This window comes from Stenella coeruleoalba (genome assembly GCF_951394435.1).
Source record: "Stenella coeruleoalba genome assembly, chromosome: 4".
Taxonomy (NCBI): domain Eukaryota; kingdom Metazoa; phylum Chordata; class Mammalia; order Artiodactyla; family Delphinidae; genus Stenella; species Stenella coeruleoalba.
Genome location: NC_137149.1, coordinates 70,346,956 through 70,360,646, shown reverse-complemented (window position 1 = coordinate 70,360,646; position 13,691 = coordinate 70,346,956). Strand labels below are relative to the sequence as shown.

Here is a 13,691-nt window from a genome sequence, read left to right as displayed (position 1 = left end):
GAATAAATTTGTACTTTCTAGCTTTATAATCTTATGAGTGTTTGTTGGTTCTTATAGTTTATAATGCATGTTGCAGTCCTATTTCAGTTTGAATATCCCTAAAACTCATGCTTTCCTTTCTTCTTCTAATGTAATATATTAAAAGTCTGGATAATTTTTTTGATTTTGAAGATTAATTTTATCTTTGACCCTTTTTGGAGTAACCATGTATTGGGTTAACAGCAATAATTAGGCAGTTTTATCTGTCAGTTTGCCACCTGTACAATTATATCAGGCTTCATTAAGGGCCCTAGTAAGAGATAACGTGATACATTCTTAGGAGAATTTATAATTTGATTTGGTTATCATATTACATTTGTAGAATTTAAAATATCCATGCATGCAGGTATAGAGTGATACTCTCTATCAGGTGTTGGCAAACTTCTTCTGGAAAGGGCCAGATAGTAAATATTTTAGGCCTTGTGGGCCACATGGCTCTGTTGAAATTACTCAGTGCTGTTGCTGTAGCAGGAGAGCAGCTATAACAATATCTGCATGAATGAACAGAGCTGTCTGCCGATAAAACTTTAGGGATAAAACAGGCAGTGGCTGGGTTTGGCCCATGGGCTGTAGTTTGCTGACCCCCGCTCTCTATATTTAAAATGCACAATTTATCATGCAGGCAGGTCCACCTGATTGATTGGAAAATAGTTCTTACATAACCCAGCAATCAGAGTGAGAGCAACGTGTATAGTTCCCAGTCACTTACCCCACTTGGAATGAGGGGGGCTGTGGAGGGCAGCAAGGCTGTTGTCCCTAAGAAGGTACTTAGTTCCTTCTGGGCTGAACGTCTGCTTTGTCCTAACCTGGTTGGTAGCAGCTCTTTTCATCTCTAATATCCCCAGTCAGATATTTCTGGTTCATTGGCTCTTTGGTGAGTCCTGGCCCCAGCCTTGGGAGGGAATCTTCCATCTGAGGGATCCATGGGCAGGTATCTCCTTGTTCACAAGCAGTTTCTGCCATTTGCAGCTGTGGAAGTATTCCCAAGAATGTACCAAGTGTTAATGAAGTAAAAAGCTGCAGGAAGGTAGGACAGGATAAAGACAAATGTACCTGAAATATTAGCTATGGTCTTCTTGACCTTTGGAATCCTCATAAAATGGACTTGAAACCCACTATACCCCTGTGGGTGTCCAAAGCCCTCCCCAGGTCTCTGCCAATCCACTGGGTACATGGTTCTCATAATCAGCTCTGGTTCCAGGCTCTGAATCTCCTGAATGAGTTCAGTTTGGGGATCATTTTTCATGTTTCCTTTTTCTGTAATTCCATGATACACAGCCTCTTTCTCACTCTGGCTATAGTGTGGAGAACAAATCAGGGAGTGCAGGAATAGATGGAGGTGAACCAGACAGGGGGAGGCATTTGCAGGATTCCAGGTGAGACGTGATGGCCGTTGTTAGTCGGATGTAGAGTCTATGAGGCTGGAGAGTTTTGCTTTGCAGAGGGTTGTATCCAGGTGTCCAAACAGTGCCTGACACACAGTGGGTGCTCAATTATCTCTTCCTGAGATAGGGAACCATGGGAGATTACTAGATGTGGGGATGGAGATTGTTTATTTGGCCAGACATGTGGGGTTTGAGGTACTTTTGCAGCATCCACTGGGGAGATGTCAAATGGCCAGTTGGATACAAAGGTCTGGAGTACAGAGGAAAACTCTGTGCTTGCTATTTAGAGATGTAAGTCAATTGATGCTATTTGTGTGGGTGGCATTGCCTGGAGAAAGCGGATGGGAGAAAAAAGTTTATAGAAAGAGAAGGAGTGACCAGTCAGGGAGCAGAAAGAGAAGTCAAAGGAAGAAAGTGCTTGAAGAAGATGGGAGTGGCTAACTGAGAATTTGATCTGTCAAATGATACTGAGATGTCATTACAAGGATGATTGAAAAATATCATTTCAGTAGAGCAACATGGAGGTCAATGGTGACCGTAGCAAAGGCTCTTTTGGTGCAGTGACAGAAGTGGATGCCAAACTGTAGTGGTCACAAGAGTAGGCGGTAAGTGAGGAAACTTGGACAATAAGTATTCAGAACTGTGAGATCATTTTGGATGAGAAAGAAGGAGAGAGATAGGACTGTGCCTGAAGTGGAATATAGGCTTGAGAAGGGATTTAAAAAATAACCAGGAGAGACCTTAACATAGTAAAAAGCTGACGGCAGTGATATAGGAGATAGAGGGAGGGGAAGAGAGGGGAGAGGGGGAAAGAGAGGTAAATCGAGATCGGATATATGATTCAATGGAGAATTAAGATGGCAAATTCCTGAGAAAAGAGGAGGAGATGAAGTCTGTAGCAAATGTGGAAGGATTAGTCTTGAATAGGAAGAGTCTTAAATAGCATCTCTACAGGAGAGAAGGGTCTATAAATGAGCAGGTGTGTGTGCTGAAATTTAGGTAGGTGAGGCAATTCCCATTTGATGGTTTTTATTCTCTCTGTAGGGTGGGAATAGGGGTGAATCCTCTTCTGAAAGTGAGGGCAGAAGAGTGGGAAAAGATAGTTTGAGGAGAATAGAAAAGACTTTAAATTAGCAATCAAGTAGTCCTGTTGCGTGACTTTTTACAGCCACATTCAACTGTCCAAGTGTAGATACAGAGAGAGAAGATTGTTGGATTCATCTCATGTTGGCTTTTATGAGATAGGTGAGAAGAAAATCCAGAGGGGTAAGGGGGTTCAGGACATCAGCAAGAGTATCACTGAAATAATGGTCCTAAGATTTTTAAAAAGATATATAGAGAAATGAAGAAAGGAGAGAGTTGATCAAGTGGGAGAAGATAGAGGGATCAATGGACAGTAGGTCCTGAAAGACTCAGAGAATGGCTGTCATGATGAATGGGTAAAGAAGATGTGATACACACACACACACACACACACACACACAAAAACACAAAATGGAATATTACTCGGCCATAAAAAAGAATGAAATAATGCCATTTGCAGCAACATGGATGGACCTAGAGGTTATCATGCTAAGTGAAGTCAAACAAAGACAAATAGCATATGATATTGCTCAAATGTGGAATCTAAAAAAATGATACAGATGAACTTATTTACGAAACAGAAATAGACTCACAGACATAGAAAACAAACGTATGATTACTAAAAGGGAAGGGGGAGAGAGATAAATTAGGAGTTTGGGATTACACACTACTATATACACACTACTATATATAAAATAGATAAACAACAAGGAGCTACCGTATAGCACTGGGAACTCTACTCAATATTCTATAATAGCCTATAATGGAAAAGAATCTGAAAAAGAATATATATGTGTATATATATGTGTGTGTGTGTGTGTAACTGAGTCACTGTGCTGTACATCTGAACCTAATACAACATTGTAAACCAACTGTATATTTAAAAATGAGAGAGAGAATGGCTGTTGTGAAAAAAAGTTGAATCACTAAGCCAGGAGGCAAGCACAATAAAGAATGTACAAGAGACAGATGAGAAGGTCTCCCAATGGAACCAATGACTCAAGGAGATGTCCCAGTCAGGTAGATTGTATCCATATATGTTACATAAGCCAACACGACACCTTTAAAAATCAATGTAGTTCTTAAGACACAAGAAATGAGCTTTCACCAACAGGATTAATAAAACATGAGAACTACATATTTGAAATATGTGCAGGTCAACAAGATGCATTGCTCCCTGCCTGCACCATGGAATGCTTGTGCCTGTGCTTAGCTTATGGTTTCTAGTATGTGGAGGGTAGATTCTGGAAGAGGGTACCTTCTGGAGAGAGGGTTGTTGAGTCCACTGAAATGAAGCTTAGGAATTGTCCTAGCAGTTTATCTCATCTGGCATTATTCACCCAACAGTAAAGTCTGAGAGTTGCATTATATTCAGAGGAACCTCAAAGGGCCTCTGAATAATGCAGGATTTATAGCAATAGTCTTAAGTGGCCATGAGTGCAAGAGAAAAGTTACGCACTTGAGGAAAGTGCTGAGATTTCTTCTAAGTATTTCTTAGTTCTGAATTTCTTGTAAGTATTTCTTCCTCTTCTCCCCTTCATAAAAGGAATCAATTTCCTAGTTATTGGAGAAAGCATTTGCACTAATTGTGAATATGGTTTCTGGAGGTCAAATACTTGTTGATATATACGATATTAAAATGAGCCTCTAGCACGTTCCCTACTGATTCTTCTCTTATGAATGCTAAATGAGATGTATTTGGACACAGGATTCCACATAGCACTGAGGCCATTGTGCATCTGCCACCCAAGAAGATTATCGCTATAATGCTCCTGTGACCACCCACCTTAACCAAGAAAGCTTTTCCATTGTTGTGGAAGCCAAAGAAAGTTCCTAACTCTTTACCTCTCTGGATGTATTTTACCACTCTTTTAAGCTGTAACAGGGCTTTTCAGGGATACTTTTCTCAGAATCATGGCTAGTTCAAGTGCTGGTTCCCTACAATGTCTTAACTGATCCTCCAGCAAGAAATCGTATTCCTATCTTTTGAATTCCTATAAATCTCATGGTGCTTATCATTTGCTACCTCGAAATGTAGTTATTTACATACATATCTTATCTCTCCTACAAGACTGTGGGCTTTGGAGGGACAGTTGGTCTTAAATCGTTATTATATCCATCACTATGCTTATTATAATTAGTAGGTGTTCAATAACTACTTGTTGAGTAAATGAAGTAAATAAGTCAGTTCTGCTACTGTTTCTGTTGAGCTGTAGTTCCACACTGGCTTTTTTAATTTATTTTTTGAAACTTTTTTTAGGGCTGTGTTTGATCTTGAAAGACCTCTTGGTTCCTGAACTACATCTGGGGCTCTGTTGGACTCCACACAGGTTCTGTGTGGTTTATCCTGGATCGCCATTAGACCTGTGGTTTGGTCTGTGGCCCTTGCTTCCTTATCTATGTGTGGCCTTAAATTTATTTATTTTATTTACTTTTGGCTACATTGGGTCCTCGTTGCTGCACGCAGGCTTTCTCGAGTTGTGGCGAGCAGTGCCTACTCTTCCCTGCGGCACACGGGCTTCAGTAGTTGTGGCACTCGGGCTCAGTAGTTGTGGCTCACTGGCTTAGTTGCTCCACGGCACGTGGGATCTTCCCAGGCCAGGGCTCGAACCTCTGTCTCCTGCATTGGCAGGAGGATTCTTAACCACTGCTCCACCAGGAAAGCCCCACACTGGCTTTTTACAGGTAAATGTTATATCCAAGCCTCAAAGGGTACCACCCACCCAATCCTGGTGTTATAATCAATGTGCTATAGCAGATCTTATATTATATTGTGTCAGTGTGTTAGATCACATTGGGTGAAATCTGAAACTGACCCTCATATACGGAAGGCAAGGAGAGACTGAAGAAAGAGGCAGATGACTCCAGATTGGTAGATGGCAGTTTTAATAAGCAAGGGTTTTAATAAGCAAGGCAGTTTAACATGCAAGGTTTGTCTTGGACAGCTGCAAGGTGATTAGAGCTCCATGCCTGCCAGAATCTTAAGAGTTTATATAGAAGACATAACGGGATGCAGTCATGTATACCATCCAGATGGTCTCAACAGCGCATTGCTCTCTCAAGGCTGTGTCCTTGAAAATAGCTTTGGCTGTGGGAACAGTGGGTGTAACATACATTCTAAGGACAGAAGAGGGGGTGAGGAGCCTCTGATTTCCTGACTCCAGCTCATGGTTCAACTGGTAGGTCACGTCCTTTCCATGACCTCCTCCTGCCACTTAATTGTAAATTAACTCTGAATCAACTCACGTTGGCTGGTCAATTAAACCAGGTTCAAAGGGAATGGGTCAGTAAAGACATTAATCTAGGAAATCAAGCCATTCTTAAGCTAACAGCATACGTTCTTTCAAATAATGTCTCCCACGGAGAATTCTTAAAATTACGGAGGGTGTCATCACATTAGTGTATGTAGTGAATACTGCTTGCAATATGTGTTAGTGAACCAGAACTCATTTTGATGTAGGAGGAATAAAGCAGAAATGGAGAATCACATATGCTTTGCAATTCAGAAGAACTCATCAAAGTTGCCTTTTTATCTGTGGGAAATTATCAGGTACTGGTTATATACCAGAAAAGATCAAATGCAGGATCATCGGTTAGGACAACTTCTTGATTTTGATAAAGCTCTTTCTCAAAGGTCATTCAATTTAAAAAATTAGATTTTTCTTACAGAGGAAGAACCAACAAAACTTGGTAATGAATAGCATGGGGGGATGATGGAAAAGTCCGGAGTCTTGAGGTTATAGGAATAGTGGAGTTTGTTTTAGCACAAATATGGAAGTCAGGAGAACTAGTTTGAAGGTAATGGATAAAGAAGGAGATTAGTTTGGTTTTGGACATGTTGAGAAGAGATGATGCTATGTACTAGGCATCAGAAATATATAATCTAACTTGAAAGGAAGTTCAGGACTCAAGAGATTCGAGAGCTGGGTACACCAAGGTTGTAGTTCAAGCTCTGAAACTGTCAGAGAAGGAAAGGCAAGGAGAGTCAGAAGTCCAAGAGAGAACCATGAGAAACATCTTCATTAATGGGATCAGAAGAGTTGCTCATAGTGACTCAAATCACTTTTAATTCCATCTCTGTTGAAAAAATTACTCCCCTAAGCCAGTTGCAATAAATGAATATCCAGACATTGTTTCTGGCAAGAGATTGACCTAAGCAAAATTTAAAGAATTTGAAGACAAGAACTTTGTCTCGTTGAACCAACTCCGTTGCATCTCATCATTCTCTCACAAATGGATGGGCTGCAGGGGCAGTGTGGACAGTGGAGGGCATCCTGTCAGTGGCCAACAGAACAGGCTCTTTTTCACTGTTCAACTTGCCACTAAATACATGGTCAGTAATATTCAATCTTGCTGAATTATTAATGGTTAAAAACTTATTTGATCTCGATTCATGCAGATTTGGGTTAGGACTAATGAGCAAAACAAGAATGAAATCTGGATAATGCCCTGCCCACAACTACTCACCAGTATTTTATCACTGTATTAGGCACTCTTTGCTTAGAGTTCTAGGTCAAGGTGAGTTCTTGCCATGGTAAGAACAGCCCTTTGGAATAATACCAAATTAGCAGATACATTAAAAAAAAAAATCAAGATGGAATATCGTTATAAGTTCATATATTCCTGAAAAACATTTCAGAAATAGATGATTTGCTCTTCCCTGAATGTGATTTGTAGTTATTTGTTCATTTATTAGTGTGATTTGGTGACTAACCTCATTTCATGCCCTAAAATGCACGGAGGAAAATCTCTTAGGAATGCTGCTTCTCTAAATGGATAGCTGTACTCTAAAATGTCATACCATGTACTGAGTTGCTTTGTAATATTAAAACCATGTTTCATTTTCCTCTCCTACTTTAGGTCTTGGGAGCAGATGGTGATCCCATGGGTGATGATTGCGCTCAGAAGCTGGCGACTGTGAATATTCTTCGTTTCCTATTGCTGGTCCTGATTCCATGTATCTGTGCTCTCATTGTCCTGCTGGTGATCCTGCTGTCCTTTGTTGGTAAGTGATGCCATTATTAAAGATAAATGAAGTTAAAATTAAAATTAGCATGATTTATAAGAGCTGTTTCTTTTTTTTTTTTTTGCGGTACGCGGGCCTCTCACTGCTGTGGCCTCTCCCATTGCGGAGCACAGGCTCCGGACGCGCAGGCTCAGCGGCCATGGCTCACGGGCCCAACCGCTCTGTGGCATGTGGGATCCTCCCAGACGTGGGCGCGAACCTATGTCCCCTGCATCGGCAGGCGGACTCTCAACCACTGCGCCACCAGGGAAGCCCAAGAGCTGTTTCTACTGCTCTGGGTGGTGGTTTACCATTGGAGGATCTTTCCCAGCGGGGAGAAATCTGATTGTATTTGCATTTTCAAAAGACAAAAGACCTGGATACACTATAGGGGGCTGGAGGCATAAAGAAATGAAGGCAGGGAGACAATTTGGAGACTGGCGATTATCTAAGCAAAAGATGATAAGCGCTTAGATTAAAGCATTTGGTGCACTAAAATCAACGGAAATCAAGACAGATTGGATTTTGGCATGAGGGAGAAAGAGAAGTCAAGGTTGACTCTCCGATTTCTAGCTTGGGCAACCAAGGTTGATTTTGGTGCCACCTGTTAACGTAGGAAGTAAAGGCGGAGGAGAGGGATGCAGGTAGATGGAGGGCAGGCTGGAAGTTCAGTTAGGACATGTTAAGTTGGAGAGACTTGTGGAACAACGAAATACAGTGAAATCATAGTTTAAGGGCATTTATGGTGAGCAAGTTCAGCAGTGCAAGCTGGGCCAAGAAATGGAGGACTGTAAGAGTCCAACATCTTACCTTCCTAAGGGAATTTCAAGGGAAATGGTGAGTCTGTGTGATTTCTGGCTTCTGTGCTGACTTTAGAATTTAACTCTCACCCCGCTGGAACTATCCAGAAGGGAAGCTGAGAAGGGAGCCTGAGTGCAGTTATGAATGTGGGAGTCTCAGTGGAAGCAGCGCGAGTAGATGAACTGTTAGGAGAAAGGGCACTGATTAAAAGCTGGGGGCATATGGGTTTCCCTGGTGGCGCAGTGGTTGAGAGCCCGCCTGCCGATGCAGGGGACACGGGTTCGTGCCCCGGTCCGGGAAGATCCCACATGCCGCGGAGTGGCTGGGCCCGTGAGCCATGGCCGCTGAGCCTGCGTGTCCGGAGCCTGTGCTCCGCAACGGGAGAGGCCACAACAGTGAGAGGCCTGCGTACCGGCAAAAAAAAAAAAAAAAAAAAATCTTTGGACATAGCCCTGGAGGATGCCGGTGTTTAGGGGAGACAAGGAAAGAGGAAGCATCAAGAGATACCGGAAGTGTTGTTGGAGAAGAAGGAAAGGAACCGGGAAATGCTGGGTTCCACAGAAGCCAAAGGCAGAGAGATGGTCAGAGGTCACAGGGTGACAAGTAAGAAGAGGACAGAAAATGCCTCGGCCCAGGAAGTCTGCATGTTTTCTATTGGGGTTTTAATCGCCCTGCTCCACGTGGTGCCAGCTCTGGCCTGCTCTCGGGCTAAAGGCAGGACAAAACCCTGAAACTCGCCTCTGCCCCTCTCTTCTTCCAGGACTTGCCTCCCCCCCAGACTTGGCCTGCTTTTGTTTCTTTTCCAGTACCGTCGGGTCGTTGCTTTTTTGTGTTTTTTTTTTTTTTTTTTTGCGGTTCGCGGGCCTCTCACTGTTGTGGCCTCTCCCGTTGCGGAGCACAGGCTCCGGACGCGCAGGCTCAGCGGCCATGGCTCACGGACCCAGCCGCTCCGCGGCATGTGGAATCTTCCCAGACCGGGACACGAACCCGTGTCCCCTGCATCGGCAGGCGGACTTTCAACCACTGCGCCACCAGGGAAGCCCGCTTTTTTGTGTTTTGTCCAGAGTTTATAGTTGTTATGTCTGGGAGGGTCTGTCTGGTAGACGCTCCCTCAGTCATAACCCTGTCGTCTTTTTTTTTTTTTTTTGCGGTACACGGGCCTCTCACTGTTGTGGCCTCTCCTGTTGCGGAGCACAGGCTCCGGACGCGCAGGCTCAGCGGCCATGGCTCACGGGCCCAGCCGCTCCGCGGCATGTGGGATCTTCCTGGACCGGGGCACTAACCCGCGTCCCCTGCATCGGCAGGCGGACTCGCAACCACTGCGCCACCAGGGAAGCCCCCCTGTCATTTTTAACATTCTCATTCTCAGAACACTGTGTGGAATGGCTCACACACTGTGAAGAATATTTCCTTTTAATCTCAGGGTGGAATGCTAATATAAGTTTAAAACCCATTTTTAAGTGCTTCAGAGCTTAGAGGCCTCTGAGAAGAGGCAGGGTGCTATTAAAACAGTGCTTTAATGGGGTTTATTTATATATTCATTTAAACATTTTTATCACTTTATTGAAATTTAATTTACACACCATACAATTCACCCATTTAAAATGTGTAATTCAGTAATTTTTAATATATTCACAGGTAATTTCAACCATCACCACAGTCAATTTTGGAACATTTTCATTACCTCAAGAAGAAACCCTATTCCCTTTTAGCTGTCACCATCCCATCTTTCCGTCTCCCTGTGCTCCAGCCCTAAGCAACCACTAATGTACTTTGTGTCTCTATAGATTCCCCTATTCTGGACATTTCATATGACCATATGTGGGTTTTGTGACTGGCTTCTTTCACTCCACATAATATTTTCAAGGTTCATCCACGTTTTAGTATCTATCAGTACTTCATTCCTTATGGTGAAATAATACTCCATTGTATGGATTTACCACGTTAAAAAAATCCATTTATCAATTGATGGACATTTTAGTTGTTTCCATCTTTCGGCTATTACGAATAATGTTGCTCTGAACCTTCATGTTCAAGTTTTTGTGCGGACATATGTTTTCATTTATCTTGGGCTTATACCTAGGGGTAGATTTTTCTTGTATCACTTATATGAGATTAGGAAGTGAACCAATTTGTAACCATTTCTTAGTGCTATTTTGGCTTATATGTAGGTAACCTTTAGAAAGTGGGTGTTTTCCAGACAGTCTTCAAAAGCATTCTTTTCATAGGTTCTGCACCAGATGATTTGATATAGATATATTAAGTAATATCTGCCCAAATAAACATTTCCTGTTTTATAACTGAGATGTTTGTTGTTTTAATGAGCGATAAAATCATTTTATACCTTTGTTTAAAAAACCTCGTTAGATTCTGCTTGCTTTTAAGAATGTTCTGTTTGGTTTGCGCTTAAAATCCGTGCTCTTTCAAAGTTTTGTAGTTATTTCTGGGTCTGTAAGGGTTGCTAAGGGATGTTGGAATGCCACATAACAGGAGCTCTAGCTTCAAAAGGCAAAGAGATAATAGAAGTTTATTGATTAGGAAGAGATCATAAAACCTTATGCTAATAAACACAGATGCACTACGCGTTTCTAATTTTGTCTCTTTGGGCTTCTGGCATGCGTAAAGTCAAGATGGCAGAGATTTCTGAAGATAAGAGAGTTGGACTTTCTGAATAATTATTTCAGCAGCAGGCTGTAGAAAGGAGCAATAGCAAATCGTTTCTCTCCTCAACCCCTTAAACTGAAGCTGGAGCTACAAAGGTTTCGTTTAGTTTAATTTAGTTTAGTTTGGACTCTAAAATGAAGATTCAGGTATTTGAAGGAAATTGAAGAGAAAAATGAAGAGTAAGAAAGGTACAGTATTATACCTGGGTTTTTATTTTTCAGTTATAGTCTAATACTGAAGGGCCATGTGACCTAGAAGAAAGAATTTAAAGCTCAACGCTAGGAGGTCTGGGTTTAGCATCTTACTCTTCCATTTACTAGATGGGTGACTTTTGGTCACATGCTTTACCTTCTCTGTAAGATGGGGAATATAATTCTTATTCATTTCAGAGAATTGTTATGGAAGTAAAATGAAATATCTGTGAAAGTGTTTTTATTTATTTATTTTAGTTTTAAAAAATTTTTTATTTTCTATTGGAGTATAGTTGATTAATAACATGTTAGTTTCAGGTGTATAGCAAAGTAATTCAGTTATACATATACATTCTATTCTTTTTCAAATTCCTTTTCCATTTAAGTTAATACGAGTATTGAGCAGAATTCCCTGTGCTATACATAGGTCCTTGTTGGTTATCTTTTTTTTTTTTTTTTTTTGGCTATGCCGCGTGGCACGTGGGATCTTAGTTTCCCGACCACGGATCGAACCCGCACGCCCTGCAGTGGAAACGTGAAGTCTTATCCACTGGACCACAGGGAAGTCCTGTTGGTTATCCATTTTAAATATAGCAGCGTGTACATGTCAATCCCAAATTCCCAATCTATCCCTTCACCCCCGGTAACCGTAAGTTTGTTCTCTAAGTCTGTGAGTCTGTTTCTGCTTTGTAAATAAGTTCTTTTGTATCATTTTTTTAGATTCTGCATATAATGGTATCATATTGTGAAAGTGTTTTTATAGGTGACAACATTCATTATGAGAGTAAAAAATTGGTTTTTGCTTATGAATATTATTACTAATATTAGATAACTTATTAATAAATAGTTCTCTTACACTCAAAAATTAACCAAAAATGTCCTTATCTCATTTTAACTCTATCTGTAAGAACTAAAATCTGTGAACTATGACCCATCATCATAGTAATCCCATAATTTATAACCCCATAACCCTACAACCAAGCCATTGCCATAGTATAGTTTAATTGCTAATAAAGTAGCTAGGAAGAAGTAAAGTTGACCGACTGTTGGGTTTGCAGTGTGATGCCAAGTTTCACTTGACTGTTAGGCTCAGGCCTGAGAGCCACTTTCAGAGACTCATTCCTCTCTTATAAGAGCTAAACTAGCAGTTTAATTCTTCCATCACATGTTGTGCTTCCATCACAGGACTGCAAGAGTCAGCTAGTACCATGGAATACTTGATCAGACCTTGGACTGATATCTGCCTTAAATTGTTTATAAATAATATAGAAACATTATATATGCAACACTTAAAGTAAAATTATGTTGACATGTTGAGCAACATCGAACAGACATAAAATAGTAGATATAATTTGATACTGTTTATTCCTTTATTGAATGCCTGTGAAATTTGAGGCAGTATCCTATGGGACTTGGGCACAGCCCTGAATCAGCCTATCCTCATGGGCTTCCTAGTTCAGTGAAGGAGGGACACCTAAAAATGACCACACAGTTGATTAGTTACCACAGAGGTAACTCCTATGCAGGAAGAGAGTTTCTTTGAGACAAGGTCTGACAGGGTCTGAACGTGGTCTGGGAAGCCTTCCCTGAGGGGGTGGTGCTTTAACCATGACCTTCACCATGAGAATTTTGGAGTGGGGGAGTGGCGTGATTGAGCTGGTTGGGGATGTTAAAAGGTTTTTTTGACACCTGTCTAGAGAAAGGGTTGACGTGGGTAGAGAATGTGGCAGCGGAAAAAATAGAAAGTTATTTCAAGTATCTTATAAATGTGCTTTGGAGTATGGTCTGCACTGATTTTTTTTTTTTTTTTAAGCAGAGGTCTTCTTAGAAGCCCATATGATTTAAATTTATTTATTTATTTATTTTTGGCTGTGTTGGGTCTTCGTTTCTGTGCGAGGGCTTTCTCTAGCTGCGGTGAGCGGGGGCCACTCTTCATCGTGGTGCGCGGGCCTCTCACTCTCGCGGCCTCTCTTGTTGCGGAGCACAGGCTCCAGACGTCTGCACTGATTTTTGCAAACTGTTATTCATCTCAGTTTCATTTCATCAAAGGTATGGTCCCCCCACATCTCATTAGAATGTTCTTAACTTTTTTCTCCCCAGTTGTTGAAGACTTGGTTTCAAAGTCTCGTCCACTCATCCACATCTAAAATAAATTTTGTTTTAGCCTTAAGCTTAAGAATGGCCTAAGGTTACTATTCCTAGTTTTCTTAATTCTATGTAAAGTCTGTGTGGGACCTATTAATTTTTTCTTTTTGTCACGCATTGAAGAAGAAAGAAATTATAGTGGTGGGGAGTATAGGAAATATGGTAAAATAGTTTGTTTTTCTTGAACTCAAGAGAAATATTCCTCTATAAAAGTGACTTTACTCTTCAAAAATGCTAGATGAGCTGGAGATCATTGAACTTAAATATAGTTTTTCTCTTACCGAATTTCTTAGCAGCTTGTGGCTTTTACAAGAATTTGGAATGATAAGAATCTTAACTTCCTAACTTATAGTGTTGTGTTTTGAATATCATTTTAAA

The 13,691-nt window shown here is 41.2% G+C and overlaps 1 protein-coding gene across 1 annotated transcript in view; it reads left to right on the top strand.

The window, feature by feature from the left end:
• CORIN (corin, serine peptidase) overlaps positions 1-13,691 on the top strand; it is a 260,935-nt gene that overhangs the window by 28,695 nt on the left and 218,549 nt on the right. Inside the window, 1 exon segment of the mRNA XM_079920067.1 lies at positions 7,368-7,512. Within this exon segment, the coding sequence (XP_079776193.1) occupies positions 7,368-7,512 (145 nt within the window).